Genomic DNA, 22,513 nt, shown 5'->3' with positions numbered 1-22,513 from the left:
AGAAATATATTCCTTCAGCCTTCGAATATCATCTTGGACGGTCAGAAATGTGTAGAATTACTGTAATAATAAAACAGAAATGTAACCTCTACAATCAGCAAAGACTAGAGCTCAAACATGTGTCTTTTCCTTCTCTGTGTAAATGTGTTTGTGACAATCTACCAAACCTTCATTGCTCTCTCAGTGGTTTGTAGCTTTCAAACTCTTTGATGGTCCAAAGCTTCAATCGAACACGAGAAGAAACAAGTGAAACCCAACAAAAACACTCAACACTGAGAAATGAAGTGCATTCATTCATTGGTTGAATCAAAGAGAAAAGCACAGATCAGAGTACAAACATCCAGATATGAGGAATCATTCACACTGCAAATACTAACAGAGGCACTTTAGACCGGCGTTCCCTGAGAGAAAACATCTTCACTGGAAGAGACGTCAACAAGACATGAGAATCACTCAGACACTTTGTTTTTCTGCTCGTGTTGTTCGTCAGGACAAACCTTCCTCACTTTAAACATGCCATTAAACACATTTCTGGCACATAAGAAAACAATCATGCTTCTATAAAGTCATATTTATGACAAAAATTCAAAATTATGACATCACATACTAAAGTACAGTATATGAATTTGAACATTGTCAGAAATATGACTGATATGTATGACAAAATGTCAAAATTAAGACAATGTTGAAATTCATATACTCAGTAATTTGTGACAAAATGTCAATAATGACAGACATGTCAAAATTGACAAAGAAAGTCCAAATTTGACATACTAAGTCATTTTTATGACAAACAGTAAAAAAAAAGAAAGAAAAAAAAGTAACATTTATGACAAGTCAAAAGAAAAACAACCACGCTTTGGTAAATCTATGATGAAAAGTCTAAATTATGACACACTTAGTCATTGTTGACTTACAACCTCAATTTATATCATTATTATGACTATTTACGCCAACCTTTTGACTAATAAATATGACTTATTAGCATGTCATAATTTTGACTTTTCATCTCATAAATATGTCATAATTTATATTTTTTACATCATAAATATGATTTAGTGTCATAATTTCAACTTATGCCCTAATCGTGACTATCATAATTTTGATTTTTCATCTTAAAAATGACTTGGTATGTCATTTCAACTTTTTATCTCACAATGATCACTTAGTCATAATGTCGAATTTTCATCTCATGAATTTTGACTTTTCTTGTGATAACTATGCTTCGGTAAATCATAATTATGACATAAATAGTCGAAATTATGACAAGTCATTGTTGACTCACAAGCTCTTTAATCTGTCATAATTATGAATATTTATGCCATCGTTTTGACTCATAAATATATCTTAGTATGTCATCATTTTGACTGTTCATCTCATGAATATGAATATTACATGAATATGACTTTTTTTGTGATAACTATGATTAACCAAAGCATGATTTTCGCCCTTATGCAGCAGAAAAGGGCTCCCATAGTAATAAACAAACAGTTTGCACTAAATCATTACGATTAATCCGTCAATCAAAAGAGGCGTAGACAGCCCTGGACTGATTGTCAAATGACGGTTGAGGAGTTTAGCGTTCAGAATAAAAGCTGATTGGACAGATTGAAGGGCTCAGATTGGTTTTAGCGACAGTGAACTCCCATGATCCTCAGGGGCGGAAGAGCTGCGGCTGCATGCTGACGAAGCTGAAGTTGTATCTGAGAGGAAGCCCCTGGTGTGTCGTGCTGTTGAAGGCGTCCCAGGAGAACACGGGGAGTCCTCCTTCAGTGGTGGGACCGTTCAGCGCCTCCGACACGAACCCCCGAGCCATGAGCAGATCCGTCACCTGACCAGAGGACAACAGAGAGTCAGGAGCAGAGAACGCATGAGCTGATTGGCTGATGGAGTGGGTCAGCTGACCTTGGTGTCGTAACATCCTTCAGGACTGGGCTGATGCTCGCGCAGGTCGTTGCGACAGCAGATGGACTTACACGGGTCGCCCTGCGAGTACGGGTCGTTCTTATAATCTGAGGACACATTGACATCATCAGACAGTGATTGACAGGAGGAGACAGTGATTGACAGGTACTCATTATAATATATGACTTTCACTGTGTGATATTTAAAGGCTAAATCATTTTTTTCTTTTAAATAATAAAACAAATGAAAGTTATTATATTTTGACTTAAATCAAACTGAAATAAATTATACTTTTAATTATACTTTTTTGTTAACAATAAAATTAGCTTTGCTTATTTCTTTTTGTAGATACGACCAGGGTTATTATCGTTAAACAAACACAAAAACATTAAAAAGTTTGCTAAAGTAAAAAAAAATAAAAAAAAATAATTATATATATATATATATATATATATTAGGGGTGACCCCGAATAGTCGAAGATTCGATGCTTCGATAGGAGGAGCCTGATTCGACTACCAATCTCACGGTCGAATCTTCGCAGAGGTGTTATGAAACGAGGATCATGCCACTTTGGCTATATGAGGGCGCTCAATGTCTGATTTCACATAAAACTAGCTTTTATGTCAATACGTTAATATTCAGCCTATTATGATGATGCTGTAGGCCTATATAAAAATGTGCAAAGAAAGAAGCTTTTAATAAATATTTTTTAACGTGCGTGAATAAATCCAAACACCCCGTGACAGATTTAAGTTTCACTTTCAATCCGTGACCGACAGAGGAGCGTCTTCGCGGCAAGGATTTAAATCTTTAACAATGTCTGGGATAAGAAAATCTAAAGTGTGGATGTACACCATCAGAAAGGATATTCTCCAAGGCTGGATTTAGCATCAGGAAAACCATGATCGCACTTCTGCCGGCCAACGTTAACATGTTTCACGCATAGACTGGGTTTCACGTTAGAATGTATTTTATCCGCGCGCACAATTTGAAAAGACTCCAACGGACAGACAGAGTGAAAGACGTTCAGGATTTGTTCTCTCGATCAGGTACAAGTGATTTCAAAACTTTTCAGCCGTTTCTAATTTTATTTTTGGATGCTGTGAACATTTTTAGCTAAAAAGACTGCCTCTCCAGTTTAGCATTTATTGTTGTTTCAGTTAAAAAGACAAAGTTGAAAATTCTGGCTACTATCGTTATTTTAATAATTTCTTTATTTTTATTTTATTTATTAATCTGTCAGGGTTATCTAATCTAACTATTTGTGGCTTGTGTTTTGAATATATGTTCCCCTGCACTTTAGGCATTTTGCACACATTTGCTCCTCATCCTGTGACTTGATTCTGATTTATTTCGTTTTGTATTTTTATTTATTAGAAAGGTATATTCTGTTCTAATTTAATTTAGTAAATTAATTGTTTATTTTTTGGGTGCATCGATGTTGTGCTGTAGGCTGGCCTGCTCGCATAGGTAATTTAGCCGATTTAATTTGATTTGCATGTGAAATGCAAATCTGCAGTGTGGCCTTTCTGGAGTTATTTATGTTATTTCTTAGTTTTATTGATCAAAAATGTTTTTATACATTTTCTTCTATATCTTTGTTTGATTTTCTGTACATCGCGGCTTTGAAACGTTAAAGCCCCGCCCCCAGCCCCACCCCCATACACATGATTCGACTATTAGTCGACTATAGGCAAGACATGACGATTCTGATTCGACTATGAAAATCCATAGTCGGGGACAGCCCTAATATATATATATGAAGTCCTATTCCATAAGTGACATCATCAGGACTCAAAGTCAACACTTGCTAGACTCAGTGCGGTCTAACCGATTGGTTGTGCGGGGGTTGCTATGGTTACCATTGTATCTCATGATGTGTTTGAGGGTGGTCAGGTCGCTCACTGAAGACTGATCGCGGCGGAAGATCTTGGCGCGAGGGCAAAGGTCATAGGAAAAGTCCTCGCCGTACTGCTTCCACATCTGCTCGTACCCGCTCAGATCGTAGACCTTACGGTGGAACGGCACGTTGTAGGACGGCCAGTAACCTGCAGGACGCACACATTTAATGTTTCATTTCACGCCAGGATAACAATAAAAAGCAATGAAACTGAAGCCCGTGTGAGTCTGACCTCTGCGCAGCGTCTGCGTCTGGTCCGAATACTCCACCAGTCCCGGGATCTGCTCGACCACAGTCAGCGCCCCGTCATCCAGATGGCTGCCCAGACTCACTTTACTGGAGTCCACAACCATGTACTGGTTATTATATGTGCCTGACGGAGAGATTCAGCTCTGGATAAGAGCGCTGATTCACATTACACCAGTAGAGCAGACTGAGTCTAGACTGAACACTCACTAAAGCCAAAAACGGGTTTCGTCAAGTACATTAAACATCAGCTGACCAGTAGCTTTATTAGGAACTGCAACATGACACTTGGGTTAAAGATTTAAATAGTAAAAATGATAATCTGACCATCATGGGCATAAGTAACAAAGCAGTAAAAAAAAAAAAAAAATATATATATATATATATATATGTAAGAAAGAAAGATGTTATATGTTTAATATAATTAAACACACACACATTTTTTCCCCCTCAAATATATGAAGAATAAACAAATATATTTTAATGAAAATGTTTTTATAATAATGGAAAACAAATTAGTTAATTATTTTAAATTCATAAATACATATTTTTACATTTATTTCACTTTAAATTAACTATATTATATAATCATATATAACTTTACAAATTTTATATTTAATCTTAAATTATATACTACTCCATAAATCAAATAGTATTTCTTTTTTTATATAAAAATAAAACACAGGTTTTTAATATATATATATATATATATATAGATAGACACACACACACACACACACACACACACACACACACACACACACACACACACGTATATAATATGTTTCTGACCGGAGTTGTATCTGGAGAAGGTCTGCGCCCACTGCTCTCCGGTCTGTGCCAGTACGTGTGCCAGTCGAACCCTCTGCCAGGAGAACAGACTGGCAGGAGTGATGTAGGAGTACAGCGAGGTGTTGAAGACGTTATTCGTAGTCTGGGTCATCATCAAACCACTGCCCAGCAGATAGAAATCATCCAGAGACACCAGGAACCCTCAAGACACAGTCACAGACACCAGCATAAATAAGAAATAAAATATAAAAACTGGACAGTATATATATATATATATATATATATATTGCCCACTCTACTATTTTCCCATACTCAAACAAATCAATAAATTAATAAACCAATGAACCAATGATTCAATGATTCAATGAACCAACACATCTATTGCCTTGTCCAAATACCCACACTTGTGGTCTTTGCACTTTACCACTTGTGTCTACTAGCATGATGCATTTCCTATATTTGGCTCAAGTGTTAAAGTAGGTGTAAAGACTGCAAGTGTGTGTAGAACTTTTAATCACTCGATGGGACACTTTTAGTATTGCACAAAATGCAAGCGTTTACAGAGCTTATATTTATTATATTGCCAATACGTTGCATTTTAAAATAAACTTCTACATGTCTGTTCAGTAGTCACTATGTTACTAACAGAAGACTTTACATTTTTAAATTGTGGTGCTTCTAATTAAGTGATAAAAACAGTTACAAATGTTGTACAAAATAGGCCTACACATATCATACTCATCTTTGCACCAATAAAATGTGCTACACTTTTATGTTTTTACAACCGAATTATATGCATCTAATTATTTTAAATTACAGTGGAATGTTTTCCTCGACATCTTGTGATTTCAGGGCACATGAGTTCCCGAACATAATGAATGATGGGATACGCTTAGCTCCGAAGCAGTATTGGAGATAGTGTGGGTTTAGTGTGCATTAAGGGCTCTGCACGTTGGCATTTTTAAGACATGGGACAGTCTTGCACACTTACTTCCTGTTGCTTGCACCCAAGACCCCAAAGTGTGGGTATTTGGACAGAGCAAATATACCAATAAACCTTTGAACCAATGAACCAATGAACAGTCCATACCAGGGTAGCTGCTGAAGGACAGTTTCCCGGTGGCTGTGTGCGGTTCGCTCAGCTTGAAGTCCCAGTGTTTGTAGATGCGCATGGTGGCGGCGAACGTGTACCAGCTGGAGTGAGCGAACAGCAGGTTCTCATAGCCGGGCAGCATCTGAAACACACGGCGAGTGTGAGAAAACACCAGCTGGCTTATGATGTCCTTCATGATCTTCACTGATGTTACCTTTATGAGCGCGGAGCAGTGGCCCATCGGAGGAGCTTTATACTGCCTCATGAGGGGCATCTCACCGGGCACCAGCGCCGGGATCAGATCCAGCAGATCCCCCACCGCATTCAGGAACTGAATGGAGAACTGGGACAGAGGCTACAGAGAGAAACACACACGTCAACGTCTGATAAGAGAGAAAGAGCAAAACATACTACAGCTTCAACAGATGCAAACATGCCATTCAGAAACAAGATGCAAATACACACAAGCACTGACTAGTACCAATAAACCTTCAGTTAAATAAAACTGTTATACTTGTATTTCAATTTAAATGTTTGTAATTTTTAAGTAAGTAATAGAAAAAAAAAATACAGGAAACAGAGCTTTAATAAAACAAAACAAAAAAGTATTTTTTAGATGTTTGCCATTTTCTAAAGTAAGAAATAGGAAAAATACAGGAAATATAGCTAATAAAAGAAAAAAAGTATTTTTTAGATATTTGCCATTTTCTAAAGAAATAGGAAAAATACAGGAAATAGAGCTTAAAACACAAAAATAATTAAAGTTAGAAAAAAAAAAAACAGGAAAGATATTTAATAAAAAAAAAAGAAAACTTTGGATGTTTGTCATTTTCCCCAGTAAAAAGTGGAAAAAATACAGGAACTAGAGCTTTAAACAAAAAATAAAACATTTTAAATGTTTGTCATTTAAGTGAGAAATGGGACAAATAGGAAATAGCTTACACTTTTCCCCCTATTTCTAACTCAAATGACAAACATCTAAAAAGTGATTATTTTTTGTGTTTTAAGCTCTAGTTCCTGTATTTTTCCCATTTCTTACTTGGGAAAATGACAAACAAAGTTTTTTTTAAACTATTCCCTGTTTTTTTTTTCCTTTTCTAACTTTAATTATTTTTGTGTTTTAAGCTCTATTTTAAGCCTGCATTAAAAAAATATATATATAATTTCTTACTATTCTTACTTACTATTATTATTTTACATCTCTTACTTAAAAAAAATGACCTGAACATCTAAAAGTTTTGTTTTTGTTTTCTAGAGTAATTTTTAAAGAGCTCAAATAAAAGCTGTTAATCTTCTGAGTTGAGTATGAGAGGATCAGTTCCTCGTCTCACCTTCCTGCCCTGTTGTTTGGCCCAGTCGGTCACTCCGGCCTGCAGCCCGTCCAGCTGTGCCAGAATCAGGCCCGTGTGAATCCACAGAGGATCAGTGGTGTTACGTGTCACCTGACGCCGAGTCCACTCATCCTGCTTACTACAACACCACAGACAGAATCAACACACTCCGTACGGAGCAAACACAGGACAGAAACACACAGGGGAGAACGGCACTCACGCCATGAAGCGCTTCACGACCACCAGGGTTTTGGGATTCTGGATCAGCTGCGGGTACATGTTGGTGTAATGATCCAAAATCTGCCTAAAACACAACAAAGTGTCATTCCAATTAATCCCACTTTTTTACTCATATCAAACATTGAATTATTATTTTTAAATATTCATATTTTAAATTAATACTCTGATAACTGTGAAAGAAGTCTTGTTGGGAACACTGATATTTTATTATTATAACTATAATATACTAATATATTTATTTCAGAGTTAAATTTCTAGTAATTTTAGTAATCTAGTGTGCTGTCATTTGTTTGTATTTTTCTAAAATATCTAGAGTTTTTGTATTCATTTTATTTATTTTTTATTTAATTTTTTTGTCCGTTTTTTTTTGTGTTTTAATTATTATAAAGCTTTAATTTATTTTTAAGTTTAACTTTTTATTTATTTAGAAATGTTAATGCTTCAAAAGTCAGAATGTCACACTGAAAAAAACCCCACTTGATTAAATTTTTCTGCAAATGTAATTGAATTGAGTTTATTATTATTATTTTTAATTAGCTTTAATTGTTATATTTATAATTTTCATTTTAGTTAAATGCATAGTAATTTTGTTAATTCGGTTTTTCTTTTGTTAATAAATTTCGTGTTAAAAGTAATAGCACTGTGTGTCCCTTTCCTTTGTTGCGGCCTTTTGGAGCCACAGGTCGTAACAGTTTTAGTCATTTTTATAATAATAATAATAATAATAATAATAATATATTTTTTTAAAATATTACTATTCAGATTTTTATTTCAGTTCTGGTTGAGTTAGTTGTCATGTCACTTCTAATTTTCCTTTAAAAGTTTTTCTATTTCATATTTCGATGTTATTTGAGCTGTTTTTTAATTAACACAAACATTTTTAGTTAATGATAATGGTTGAGAAACCTGTTAATGAACAACAGGTCAGCGCTGACTAAAGATTAACCCAAATGTTAATCCTGAATACAATCATTTCTACTAATTTCACAAGCAAACAAATTTGCCAATCCGAGGGCTCATTTACATATAAAGTCACATATTTACATATACTGGCTTAATTTTATTGGAGCAGAAACTGTTTGTTTAAATAAGAGTCAGAGAGAGGGTGAAAAATTATTATGGAAAACTTAAATTATGACTGTTTTTAGTGCAAGAAACTTTGACTTGCATTATAAGAGCACTTCAGAGAAACAGCCGCAACTAATGAAGTGATTTTTTTTTATAATTATGAAGCAATTTGCTTTGACTCAACCTCCAACTGAAGCATGCAGTTTAAGGCAGTCTAGTACTTTATTTAATTTTTTTGTTGTTATGTTTGTAATTGTTGATCTCCCCTTATTTATCATTTATTTTATTGCCATTGTTATTGTTATTTCTTATTTTAATATTGTTATTGTTGCTGCTACATGATGTATGGTGACCTTGAGTGATTTTAACGGTGCCTTGAATAAAATGCATTATTATTGTTATTATTATTATTATTATTATTATAAGGCTTGAGGTGTTTCAGACACGTACGGCGCGGTGAGAAAGCCCTCCAGGTATCCGGCCGTGAACATGGTGATGGTGTCGGTCTGCGGCGTCGCCCCGTACCCCGCCCGGATCTCCAGCACACCCCATCCCGACGACGACAGCGTGTCGTTATAGTAGCCGTAAGCGCTGCCCTGCGGGTCCAGAACGTCTTGCTTCAGCACAACGGCCTTATGGGTCGAATCCCAGTACGCTGTGGCCTTCAGCAGCTCTAGATCACAGTATGAAACAGTATGACGTTAATATGAGCAAAATAACAACACAATATTTATTTCCATCAAGAGGTGCATCAGTTCTTGGTCAAGATGTTGTATTGTCAATGCAAGAGTCCAGCACTCTGTAAAGTCTCCTCCAGCACATCCCAAAGACTCTCATTGAGTTTAAGCTCTGGACTTCATGTGTGAAAATTATTATTCATTCTCCTCACAATCATTTAAGCCTGATGAATCTTGACATGGTCATCCTGGAAGATGGCCATGAAGTGTCTTCCTACATGGGTGTTTAAGAAATGAAAAGCTACACACTCCAATTAGGGTTAGAAGAACTGGCGGCAAACATATAACATGATAGAAACGTAATAACATAATAATCACTCTAATAATGATCCAATCATAGACTATTTGCCCATTTAAATCCAAACAGCGACTTTTTTTTATGTGTATTAGTGCTGGGCAATGATTAATCGAATCCAAAAGAAAAGTTTGTGTTTACATGATATATGTGTGTAAACAAAATAATTATACACAATTATGTATACACACATATTATGTAAACACAGACTTTTATTTTGGATTTGATTAATCATAGCACTAAAACACACACACACACACACACACACACACACACATGAAAACAAAGCAACAAAAAAAGGTTCTGATTCTTCATGACTCTTAGCCATGTGGGCGTCCGCTACTTCCTTCAAAATATGTTATGCTGTTTTTAACCATAAGAGGAACTTTATTTCAGGATATGAGATGAAAAATGAGACGAGACACCCTATTAACTAAGATGAGTGAATTGAGTGAATTTAAAATAATAAAAAACACTCAAAAATGCTTCAGCCTGACATCAATAAACTCCAATAATTCAGGATAATTTGCCTAAAACATTTTTAACCTGTTGAAAAATGTGGGAGTATCAATCTTTCTACTTTCTCCCACAGAAAACAGTTTAAGTTATAAGTTCAAAGACAGGTAATACATTTGTTTTTATTTTGTTAGATAATTTGTAAAGCTTTTTATATTGTTAGATAAATTCGATACAAGCAAACATTTGCAAACTGAACCACTAAGGTAAGCATTTGTTTCTCATTCTCTCAAATCTAGGTTAAAATATTACTTTAAATAAATAATACTTTAAACAAACCTTCTTAACTTACTACAATAACACGTTTCCAAACTCTCTTTGTTAAGTAACCATAAAGAAACAGGAGACACGGATCTCAGTTTTCAGATTGACTTTTATCGGATCATGTGATTCTCCAGTGTGTCCATGATCAGTGTAATAGACAAACCTGCAGCTTCAGCCAATTCCTCTTTAACTCACTTAAAACACACTTGACTTGAACTCTTATGAACGAAACAAAAGCACGTGTGTTTTAAAGAGATTTACACTGAACATATTGTCGTATAAATATTTTAAACACATGGTCATATAACATATAAACCAGACTGTCGTGGAACACGAGCTTTATGAAAGTCAAGGTTAAATACGAGTTACTTACGGTCGCTTCTCGCTGTTGCTGCAAAACAAGCGAGAATTAAAACGCAAATGCGGTGTGTCTTGTTTGTGTCCATGTTCAGTCAGTCGCAGCCCAGGAACTGAAAATAAAGTGGGAAATCCCTCAATAAACAGCTTCCTTGTGGCAAAACAACATTAATAAATCTGAACGCGATCGTCAGGCGAGATAATATAAAACTACGTTTAACTAAGAAGCGACTGACACTAATGAACGACACTATGAACGCCGAGAAAAAGAAAAACAGTCTTCACCCCAGATGGGACTCGAACCCACAATCCCTGGCTTAGGAGGCCAGTGCCTTATCCATTAGGCCACTGGGGCGGATGATACACACTCGGAGGCGGAGACGTTTATAAAGGCGTCCAATCGGACGCCAGCAAGGTATCACGTGACTACTGCTGACGGTCGATGCGGAAGCGAAGTCGCTAGGAAAATCGTTAAGAATTAATAAAGCTTAACTGAGGAGTTAAGACGCCTTAATTTCTCGTTATAATAAATTACATATTATTGAACTACCAATGAGATGTTAAAATTAAGATAAGTGTAAATAAATAAACAGTTTGAACAACACTTTGGGGAAGTTAAGATGATGCTAACCGTCTGTAAACAGTTATGCTTGTTTACAAGCAGCACTTAAATGGTTGTTCAACTTATCATATATTTCAACTAACGTTATCTGTTGAAAAATTTTCAAATCAGCTGAACTGGTGACCAATCTTCACTAGTTAAAACCTTTTTGACAGCATAAAGAAAATAAAACCTGCTAATACATTGGAATTAAAGTGGTTCAAAAAGGTCTAAGATGTTGTTTTTATTATTACCCGGACACATTTTTTTTAATTAAAAACCCAAACTGTATTAATGTACATTTAAATCTCAAATCAAAGCCTTATAAAATCAAATACAGCTCATTTGACACATGCAATGTTTTACACACATTTTAGTTTGTTAACAACATAACCAATATTGTCAATGAGATTAAAAAGACATTAACAATAATTGTGTTCTAATTCAATATTTGTTATACATGTATTGATATTTTGTCAGCAGGATTGTATACGTTTATCTGTTAACCCTTCTCTACGTACCGGATCAACTGTAAATCTAGTGAAATCATGGTGTAAAATAATGAACTGCACATGTTTGCCTGGCTAATTTTACAGTTTTGGGAGGGCCTGTTTAATAACTAATGTTTGAAGTTATTTATAAGTGCTTTTTCAAACCCAAAGTTGTACATTTTAATTGTAAAACCTTTGATTCAGACACAATTAAAAAAGATTATTTAGTCCAGTTGAAACGCCAGCCGTCGGTTTTGAGCTTCTGCCCGTCACGCCAATGTGAATCATTCAGAGGAAAGGAGATGGAAAGCACCACAAATATTCCTGAAACTCAGGCGTTTAATGACAAAGCCCATAAAACAAGTCTGATGTATGTTTTTACTCACACATAACAGATTTCACAAGCATTTTATTCATCAAACTAGTTTAAATAATTGCTTTTCTTACCTTCAAGACATTTGAATCTTTCTAGGACATACATAAACCACAGTTACACAGTTGAATTCAACTAAATAAACCCCAAACACCCAAAGCAAACAAAAAAGACCAACAAAAAAACAGTGAAATGTTCAGATCAAGACATTCATCCAGTGTTTCAGAGGCAAAAAAAGCAAAGAAACTCACACAAGTTGTGCAAAAACACATTTGACAACTGAACTTTAGGTCCCGTTCATTTGAAATGTTTCGAAACAAGAGTGCAAAGATTTAAAAAAAATAAAAATAATGTTTGTTTGAAAGTTTAAATTCCGCCACCAAAGTAACCAAACGTAACATTCTGTTCTAAAAGTAAGTGGTAGCCAGGCGCTTTAGTGATTCCGTTTCTGTCTGATCAGTGTTTTGAATGAAAGTAGTTCATCATTATAGAAATGTAATATTAAGTATCATATATAAATATGTAATATATGTTTTAATATATTCTTCACTCACTCACTCACTCACTCACTCAACTCTCTCACTCGTCGTCGACGAGTTTCTCGGCCCCGTTCTCAGTCTGCCGATCGTCTTCCTCTCCTCCTCTGCTGGTCTCCTCCTCTTCCTCCTCCTCATCCTCATAGGAGAGGCTCTGTCCGCCGTAGTTGATGGTGGTCCGGGACAGATCCACCTCGATGGGGAACACGTCGGCCTCTTTCAGCACGCCGTAGCAGTCGTCGTAGTAGCGGGACATGCCCGAGACGAAGCGCTGCAGCTGGAACACGATGTCCTGGACTGAAGGGGGAACGTAAAGGGTTAAACCGCAGTCAAACAGATCCTGCGCCGTATTCTGATGAGTATTGAGTAGGGCTGCAAGAGTAATCGCACTGAAACCACATGCACTTTGGCAAAGGCTGTCAGTCCAGCAGCTGATTGGTAGTAAACGCTCCATCTGAACACCAGAGGGCGTCTCACACACTCATCATATCCATCTGAACACCAGAGGACTCACACACACACACACACACACACACACACACACACACACACACACACACACACACACACACACACACACACACACACACACACACACACACACACACACACACACACACTCACTCACTCACTCACTCACTCGAACACTAGAGTGCATCTCACACACACACACACACAGCAGATATGCAGATATACATCTAAACACCAGAGGGTGTCTAACACACACAACTGAACACCAGAGGGTGTCCTCTCACACACACACACCACATATCCATCTGAACACCAGAGGGTGTCTCACACACACACACACACACACACACACACACACACACACACACACACACACACACACACACACACACACACACACACACACACCCATCTGAACACCAGAGGGTGTCTCACACACACACACACACACACACACACACACTTACATCTGAACACCAGAGGGTGTCTCTCACACTCACTCACTCTCACACTCGAACACCAGAGTGCATCTCACACACACAGCACATATACATCTAAACACCAGAGGGTGTCTAACACACACACCTAAACACCAGAGGGTGTCCTCTCACACACACACACACACACACACACACACACACACACACACACACACACACACACACACACACACACACACACACACACACACCACATATGCCCAGCAGAAGTACGATAACACACATCATTCCAGGAAATCCCTATCGTTGTATCTAAATAAACAGAAGATTGAAATGCTTTGATTAAACATGACTAATAAACACGACTAATAAACACACGACTGCCTTATTCTGTGTAAGAATCATCATCTCACAGAAGGAGGAGCTCAACTGTCCTTATGAAGTGAGTTTGGAGTAAAAGCATGTTATTAAATTTTGTCTTTTGTTGAACAAGAGGTTCATAAATGCTTCTCATGTTTGGAAATATGTTTGACGTGTGTTGCTTTTTCAAATGCACGTTATAAGAGACTCAAACTCAGTGCTTTCAGATGGAGCAGCGTTTACAGAGCAAATCAGTTTAAGTGCGATTACATCGTGCAGCCCTAGTATCGAGCTACTCAACACACCGTGTTTCTGGTCCAGGAGTTCGATTTTCTCCAAGACATCCTTGCGCATCTTAGCGAAGCGTGCACGAGCTTCCTGTCGACAGCGAAGGATCAAACGGTACTCGTAGTTTCCAGTGCTGACGCGGTACAACGGGTCACCCAGCGCCTGAAACACACACACACACACACACACACACACACACACACACGGTTAAATAACGTTTTTTGCAAATATTTATTGCTAATATTTATATTATAATATTTATAATATTTAATAATACTCTATAATATTTTGCTAAATAATATATTTGTTGTTCTATACTATCTCGTTATTGGTTTTAATTTTGTAACATTTTTATATAATTAATAGTAATAGGATACTAATATATATATATATATATATATATATATATATGAAGAGTTCAGATGCAAAAGCCTCTAAGTGCCATCTGAAATTTTCTTCTAGAATGATATTTTTTATCAAGCTCGTATATTTAAGTTCAATATTTTCACTTAAATGGCAATGCAAATTACCTATTAATTGTCATTTAAGTGAAATTACTTAACTTAAATATACAAGTTTTATAAAAATTATCATTCTAGAAGAAAATTTCAGATGGCACTTAGAGGCTTTTGCATCTGAACTCTTCTGCATCTGAACTCTTCATATATATATATATATATATATATATATATGATTAACAGTAATACAATTATTTATAATTTATCATTCTTATTTAAAATAATCGGGCGCACTGGCAAAATCCAGCTTCATTTAACAACAATACAGAAAAAATGCCATATTACATAAATCTAAAAATCTCATGGAATTATTTCAATATTTTAAATAAGTGTGTATGCATACATGTATGGTAAAGTTTTTATATACATTTTTTTTGTTACTTTTTAAATGATTTATCAGTAATAAAATAAAATGTGTGTACCTTCTTTAAATAATGCACTTTGACATCAGTTAGCGATAACACAGAAAAAAAAAATATATATTTCTGTTCAGCGTGACTGTGTCAGGGTCAAAGTTTAACATTAAATTGAACTCCAAATCAGGTTATATTCAGTAAACAGGTTAAGGAAGTTTTACCAGTAAAAATATACGGTACTAGCGTTAAATAATCTCAAGATGATTTCCCTCTTGTGATGTAGAGAATTTTGGTAAATAAAGAGAGTGAACTTACGATACAGCTGTACTCTTCATCATCCATCTCCTTCACCTTCAGACAGTACGACTGAAACACAAACACACATCAATAATCACCACAAAACACTTAAAAAACCTCATCTCTCTATTAATGAATCCTCTGGCTGGTTTCATACCAGATACTCAAACTTGACGTCCAGGTATTTGCGGATGGTGAGTTTGGTGTCTGGAATGGCTTTGTGGAGATACGTGTTCAGATCATGCAGCATCTGACAGACAGACAGACAGCATTATTAAAGGGGTTATCAATAACATTTATCTTATTTAATAATTTCTATTAAACATGATTTCTTTCATTATATATTTTTGTTGTTCTATACCATATATTTTATTTATGCAAGTTACAGTTACTCTACATTCATCTGTATTACAGGATATCGTTTGAATTTTAACGATTCCAATTCTACTTATCGATTCCTAATTTCGATTCCAATAAGATAAAAAAAAAAACTTTATTTCACATTTATTTTAAGTCTTTTTGCAAAAACATTTCACTGTAACCAAATGTCATGAACAAAAATCAACAGGCTAAACAACACTTACACAAGGAACTTTTATGCCTGTGGTTTGAAAATACCATTGCAAAAACAACTAGCCTAACTAATATAATTTTCAAGCATTATTAAATACAGGTAAATACTTAATTAAAAAAGAACAAATAAAAATATATAAATCGCAGCAAAAAGATACAACTGAACAAAGACACGATTGTAATAAACAGTGTTTTAAGATTTCCAGGTACAGAAACTGTAATCAAATGTTATAAATATAGTTACAAAAGTTATTCAGTCAAGAACAGCGAGTGAATTTTCTCTTTGTCTTTTGTTTGATTAGTGTTATTAAAGCGACGGCAGCAGGAATATTAGGCTGCTGTCACTTTAAGAGCTGCACGATATACTGTTACACGTGTGTGTGTGTGTGTTCAGCACAGAAAACAGCAAGTCGTCTCGCGCTTGAATGGTTTAAAGTCAGGTTAAAATGCACACAAAGGAATCGATAAGAGCAATTGAGATTTTAATTTTATAACAAGTATCTGATTCCTGACCTCAAGTATTCGATTCCTAACCCTAAATATGAAGTCGTTTCATATCTGATCTCTCACGGGTTTGATGGTCTTCAGCAGCTGGATGCCGAACTTCTCCATGTTTCGATGAGCTTCAGCGAACTTCACGAAGGCTTCGCTGGCGGCGGCCTGAGGCTCACGGACGCCGATGACGGAAAACACGTCACCGAACGCTGAGAGAGAGAGAGAGAGAGAGAGAGAGAGAGAGAGAGAGAGAGAGAGAGAGAGAGAGAGAGAGAGAGAGAGAGAGAGAGAGAGAGAGAGAGAGAGAAATCAAACATTATAATTATAAATTATAAACGAATAGAGATGAGGATGGAGATCATGGAGTGTTTTTTGTTCATATTTGGTTATTACTACCAGACAGACCCAAAGTTACTGGTGCGCTGTGTTTCTAGAGACCATCTTTTGAATATCTGATCACAAATTAAACGCATTAACAGTCTATTTTTTTACAGCAAACCACTTTTCTTGTCTATAAAATGAACGTTCTGGAGCAGAAAGTGTTTAAGTGAATATAAAATGCAACTTTATGAACAAAATTAACGTTGTGTAACTAGAGACCATCTTTTGAACATCTGGTCACAAATTAGATGCATTCCTTGACAGCGAACCACTTTTCTTGTCTATAAAATGAAGAACGTTCAGGAGAAGGTGTATATAAACAGCAACTGTGTATATACATCACATTATGAACAAGATTAATAACCATGGCTTACGTGCATCATTTCTTACAGTTATTACTATTTGTGTTATTAACATTTTCCATCATGCAAACTCTTAATTTAAGCAAAATGATCTTCTTATCATCTGTCTCTCATCAGCTTGTGATGCTGTTCATTTGCATTGAGTTTCATTGTTCTGGCCTTTGACTATCACTAAAGTCACATAAAACACAGATTTTGATTGAAACTGGTCTCTCTGTCACTGTAAACTGCTGTGTGTGTGTGTGTGTGTGTGTGTGTGTGAGTTTGTGATATCTGACCTCTGTGAGTGTGTGAGAGTTCATAGAAAGCCCTCAGGAGTCTCTTCGTGTGCTCCATCAGCCCTAAACACACACAAACACTTAGATTATTTCCATATTTTCATCTCAGTCACTGGTTTAATGCAGGATTAGTGTGAATGAATGACCTTTATAAAGTTCAGCTGTTTTCTCCAGCTCCTCCAGCCTCTTCACCAGACCATCTGAAGCACACAAACACAGATTTCACACATTATTTCCACACATGGGAATTAAATGAAAATTCAAAAGCAAACATCTGAGTGCATCACAGTACTGAAAATCATTTAATCCCTAAATTAAGGAGAATTGGGGGGTTTAAATGTGTTCCTTATAAAAATAACATCCCAGTCCAAAATCGTAATGCTCTGAAAAACAAGCTTCATTTTGTTTATGAAAAACATTACTTTTATGACCTACACATTTAATTAAGTAAATAATCCACAGAAAACTAGGTCTCTTTAAAGATAACTTATTTTTTGAGGGCAGTTTTCTGTGGATTATTTTCTCAATTGTATTGTGTAGGTCATAAAATTAATGTTTCTGCTCTTTTACAAAGTCTTGATGTTGTTTTTAGCTCTTCTAGAACATGTTTTCCTTCTTGAATATTATTATTTTCCCCATATTCTCCATTGTTGCAGCTCCTCTCTTCCCAGTCTGTCAGTAACGCTCTGTTTAGTTCCTGTCTCTATGAAGCTCCTCCTTCTGAAAAGCACACTGTGCTCTGATTGGTCGGCTGGATCAGTGTGTTGTGATTGGTCGAGCGCTTCGAGTGTGTTTGGGAAATGTCCCGCCCCAAATTTCAATAACCGCCAGTTTAACACACTACTAACTAACTCAACCAGGCCCTGCCTCTTTATTCTGCGTATTAATTATTTAAATGAGGAATATTGTGACGTGTTCGTTCCCAGAAGAAACTCTAGACTATAGTGCAGGCGTTTCAGGAGTTCAGAAACACTGACACTGATATAGAGAAGAACTCAGAGCTTTTTAATGCTCAAACAGCAAGAGAGAGAGCGAGAAAGAGCGAGAGAGAGAGCGAGAGAGCGAGAGAGCGAGAGAGAGAGACTGACCGTTGCACAGAATGGCTCTGCTGAGTCCCAGAGCATCTGCGGTTCCTGAACTCATGTTCTCCACCAGACGATGCTTCACCTTCTTCAACACTGACACCCACAGACACACACAAACAGACAGTCAAAATACACACATAAACTCAAATATCTTCACTACAAACTGCCTTAAAGTCCATTTTAACCTGTAGAAATTATGACAGAAATACATGACTATATAATAATTTTTAACACGTTTAAAAGATTGATTACATTATTAATGTCTTATGAATTCAATTGATTGGACATGAACTGATAAGTAAAACATGTCTATATTAAAATTAAATTAGAAAAATCTAAATGGAACACAGAATTCTGGGAAAAAATTAAATGGTTTAATGGGCTCTAAAAGAGAAACAAACGCATTTCTCCCTCCATTTAAACACAATGTATATTTATTGCTGCAAGTAAACCGTTTTTACCGATATCCAGAGATTTGCCCTGCTTGGGGTCGGCCTGCAGTTTATTGTACTGGATCACGACTTCACCCTGCAGATCATAAACACATTATTCAAGACAAAACAACATGTGATTTACTGACAGACAAAGACTATTACAGGTGCGCAGCAGCAGTTAAACACACCTGAGGATTTCATTTGATGATATTCGGGTCAATATTATGTCAATCTATGGATAATAACACTCTTGTGGTTCTCGTAATGCACCGCAGTTTCATTTCAAGTCATATGACATGATTTCAAAACATAATTCATATTAAAAAATCCACTATTAACACTGTAAAACACGACAGATTTTCACATATAAAGTATAAATTCACTTAATTAACATGCAATTTCCTAAAAAAAGCAACAAATGAGCTGTAAATCTAATACTGAACATGTGTTAAACATTATATTTTATTAATCTTTCACTTTGGAAATGACATGTTTCAGTGAATCAAACTGATATTAACATTATTTAACGTTATTTCAACCGTATTATGGAAAAACCAGAAGAGATTTCCAAAGACTGAATGAGTGAACTGATACTGAATGATGAATTCAAGATGTAACAATGTCAATAATCATTTCAAATCATCAAATAAGAGCAGTTTTGCTCGAGTGTTGTAGATGATAAAGACAAGAGCAAATCTCATCTGATTGATGGTTTGTATCAAACGTTAACTATACTATCGTCCAGCTCTAAACGGCTCAATATGACTTTGAAACATAAGCATTAACATTATGATTATCCATAAAGCTTCTTTAAAACCATGTGTGCTGTGAATATAGTCGTTTCTAAACGCACCTGCACTGTCTGGATCATCTTGGCCACCTCCACTTTAGTCTTGCCTTTCACTGGCCTGCCGTTGACACCAGTGATCTCGTCTCCTGCGGCCAGAGTCCCGTCCAGGGCGGCCGGGGTGTTATCAAACACCTGAACACACACACACACACACACACACACACACACACACACACACACACACACACACACACACACACACACACACACACACACACACACGACCTTATCATCTCAAATAACACATCAACTCATACACCACACCTGCAAATTCATTAAAGGCAAAAAAGAGGGTGGCCGTCCTCCCCAGAAATAGTGATTTTAATATATAAATGAAGTAGAGCCGGGTTGAAAATATCGACTTCTTGATTCTCATTTTGATGAACCGATATAGATTCTTTAATCTCAAGAATTTTCTCTTTTAGTCTGTGCTGTTTTTTAGTTTATGCACGATTACAACTTCACTAAACGTTATTTGTAGCTCCTGCCATCAAATAATGACAATAAACTTTGTGCTTTGATTCTTTTGATCTGAAACGAAGTCTCAGCTTCCAAATGTTGGCAGTTTCATCACAAAATGTCTCTTTAATGTGACGTGACACAGTTCAAGCGCACGTGAACCGATCGTCTCTTCTTCTTAACTATCGGTTACAGCACCAAACAAACATGAGTGAACATCAGAACAACTTACTGAAATGATCACGTCTCGTGTTTCAACCGCAGAAAGACGTCAATTAAACAGCCGGAGAACAATAACGTCACATTTACCTCAGGAAAGCCATTCAATGACCATAAACTCAACAGTTAGATTCATTCAAAAAATAACTCAAGAGGAGAATTTTGATAAATATATGGGTAACACTTTACAATAAGGTTCCTTTATTAACATTAGTTCATGTATTAACTAACATGAATTAATAATGAGCAATACATTTATTACTGTTTTTGTTAATCTTTGATAATGTTAGTTAATAAAAATAAAGCTGTTCATTGTTTGTTCATGTTAGTTCACAGAGCATTAACTAACGTTATCAAGATTTTAATAAAGTTGAAATTAACATTAACAAAGATGAACAAATGCTGTATAAGTGCAGTTCATTATTAGTTAATGTTAACTAATGTAGTTAACTAATGAACCTTATTGTAAAGTGTTACCAATATATGCACTATATTACATATTTATACAAATATAAATATGTGCACATAAGGCAGTTTTAATAATAATATAATAATAGTAAAATACAAACGTTTAAACGGTGGCTGACATAAACACCTGTTTTCAGGACAGAATATTCAAATATACATGTAAAACCGCTGAAGTAAAAATATTATGAATAAGTTGTTAATTTTAACCTTTGATATTACAGTAATTTACAGAGTTCCCTGTAAAGTTTACAGCATTATTTTCCTTGAGAAAAATTGACATGCACTGTACCAACCTGATATATATCCAAATGAATCAACAGCAAACCTAATTGAATCGAGCTTGTGAATTGAATCATGAAATTTGTGTCGATACCCAGCCCTAAAATAAAGCTTTCTGTTGCACTTTGACAAGAAAACAGATGTAAAGGACATTATTTAGAAGTGGACCGTGCATTTGATCAAGTATCTCCAAAAATACATGAATATAATCATCATATACAGAACATTCCCACAGTCAGAGGACGTGAGAGTGGATGTGTGACATGTAATTAATGTATATGTAATATATATGACCTGTACGATGTAGAGACACGGGCAGAACTGAGCGCCGCCCCCAATACTGATCCCAATCAGGTTCTGTGAGTCTTTCTTCAGAGTCACTGTTCCAGGAACTGTAGGAATCCCACTGGACACAGACACAACAACATCACACACGTGTGTGAGAAATACTCCCTGTCTTCATTCATACACTAGATCTGTTGATTCATCTTATTGTCAAAGGCTCTGCTTGTAAAGAGTCCTTCCTCTTCTTTCTTTCAATTGCAATCACATACTATTTGATAACATGCAATGCAATGACATTTGACTTACAGAAATATCTCTATTCTCTTGTAGAAACCTCACAGGATGTGACATCATATAACTTAATATTAATGAGATCAAGGTTATTTAATGAATGCCGTCCCTGATACTCACAGTTTGTCCTCCTCCAGCTCATAGTCCATGTCTGTGAACATGATCAGCTCTGATAGTTTGTGTTCAATGAAGATCTGATGATCAAACTCTCTTCATTCATTCAGACGCTGAACTCTCCAACTGAAATACAACAGTATTGATAAAACTCATGGTGTAAATCATCTGTACTACTGTAACATCGAAGATATATTCAATAAGCTGCTCGGTATTATTGTTGTTGTTATTATTATTATTCCCGTTGTTATTATGAGTTGGCGACAGGTGTTTCCGCAAGTCAATAATTCAGGTGTCTCTCTTACCGCTCCGTCGATTAATACTTCAAGTTCACTGATGCTGTTAACATGTGAAAATATTGAAACAATGTTTCAGTGTCATTTAATGAAGATAACTCGATAAACATCCAGCTTTTTCATCTGAACACCAGTCTGCAGGATGTTTCTTCTTCTGCTGTTGTTTAA

The 22,513-nt window shown here is 35.9% G+C and overlaps 2 protein-coding genes across 2 annotated transcripts; both read right to left on the bottom strand.

Annotated features, from left to right (window-relative positions):
• Positions 1–280: 280 nt before the first annotated feature.
• On the bottom strand, positions 281–11,083 carry plbd1a (phospholipase B domain containing 1a). The gene is made up of 11 exons (XM_082141087.1): positions 10,762–11,083; positions 9,027–9,249; positions 7,489–7,572; positions 7,269–7,407; positions 6,152–6,292; positions 5,935–6,079; positions 4,845–5,045; positions 4,039–4,179; positions 3,769–3,954; positions 1,906–2,012; positions 281–1,831 (listed from the first exon to the last, which is right to left on the bottom strand). Exons 1-11 carry the CDS (start codon positions 10,832–10,834, stop codon positions 1,655–1,657), a joined length of 1,617 nt encoding a protein of 538 aa, XP_081997213.1. The 5' UTR covers positions 10,835–11,083; the 3' UTR covers positions 281–1,654.
• A 1,075-nt stretch (positions 11,084–12,158) lies between these two features.
• Positions 12,159–22,513, bottom strand: pick1 (protein interacting with prkca 1). The gene is made up of 13 exons (XM_082141230.1): positions 22,355–22,513; positions 22,056–22,175; positions 21,654–21,765; positions 19,938–20,066; positions 19,112–19,178; positions 18,654–18,743; positions 17,712–17,765; positions 17,566–17,628; positions 16,620–16,753; positions 15,634–15,726; positions 15,495–15,545; positions 14,323–14,467; positions 12,159–13,043 (listed from the first exon to the last, which is right to left on the bottom strand). The coding sequence occupies exons 2-13, from the start codon at positions 22,094–22,096 to the stop codon at positions 12,790–12,792; spliced, it is 1,233 nt and encodes a 410-aa protein (XP_081997356.1). The 5' UTR covers positions 22,097–22,175; positions 22,355–22,513; the 3' UTR covers positions 12,159–12,789.

Source organism: Leuciscus leuciscus (genome assembly GCF_965113295.1).
Source record: "Leuciscus leuciscus genome assembly, chromosome: 1".
NCBI lineage: Eukaryota > Metazoa > Chordata > Actinopteri > Cypriniformes > Leuciscidae > Leuciscus > Leuciscus leuciscus.
The sequence above is the reverse complement of the archived record's forward strand: the minus strand, read 5'-3'. Positions and strand labels throughout refer to the sequence as shown.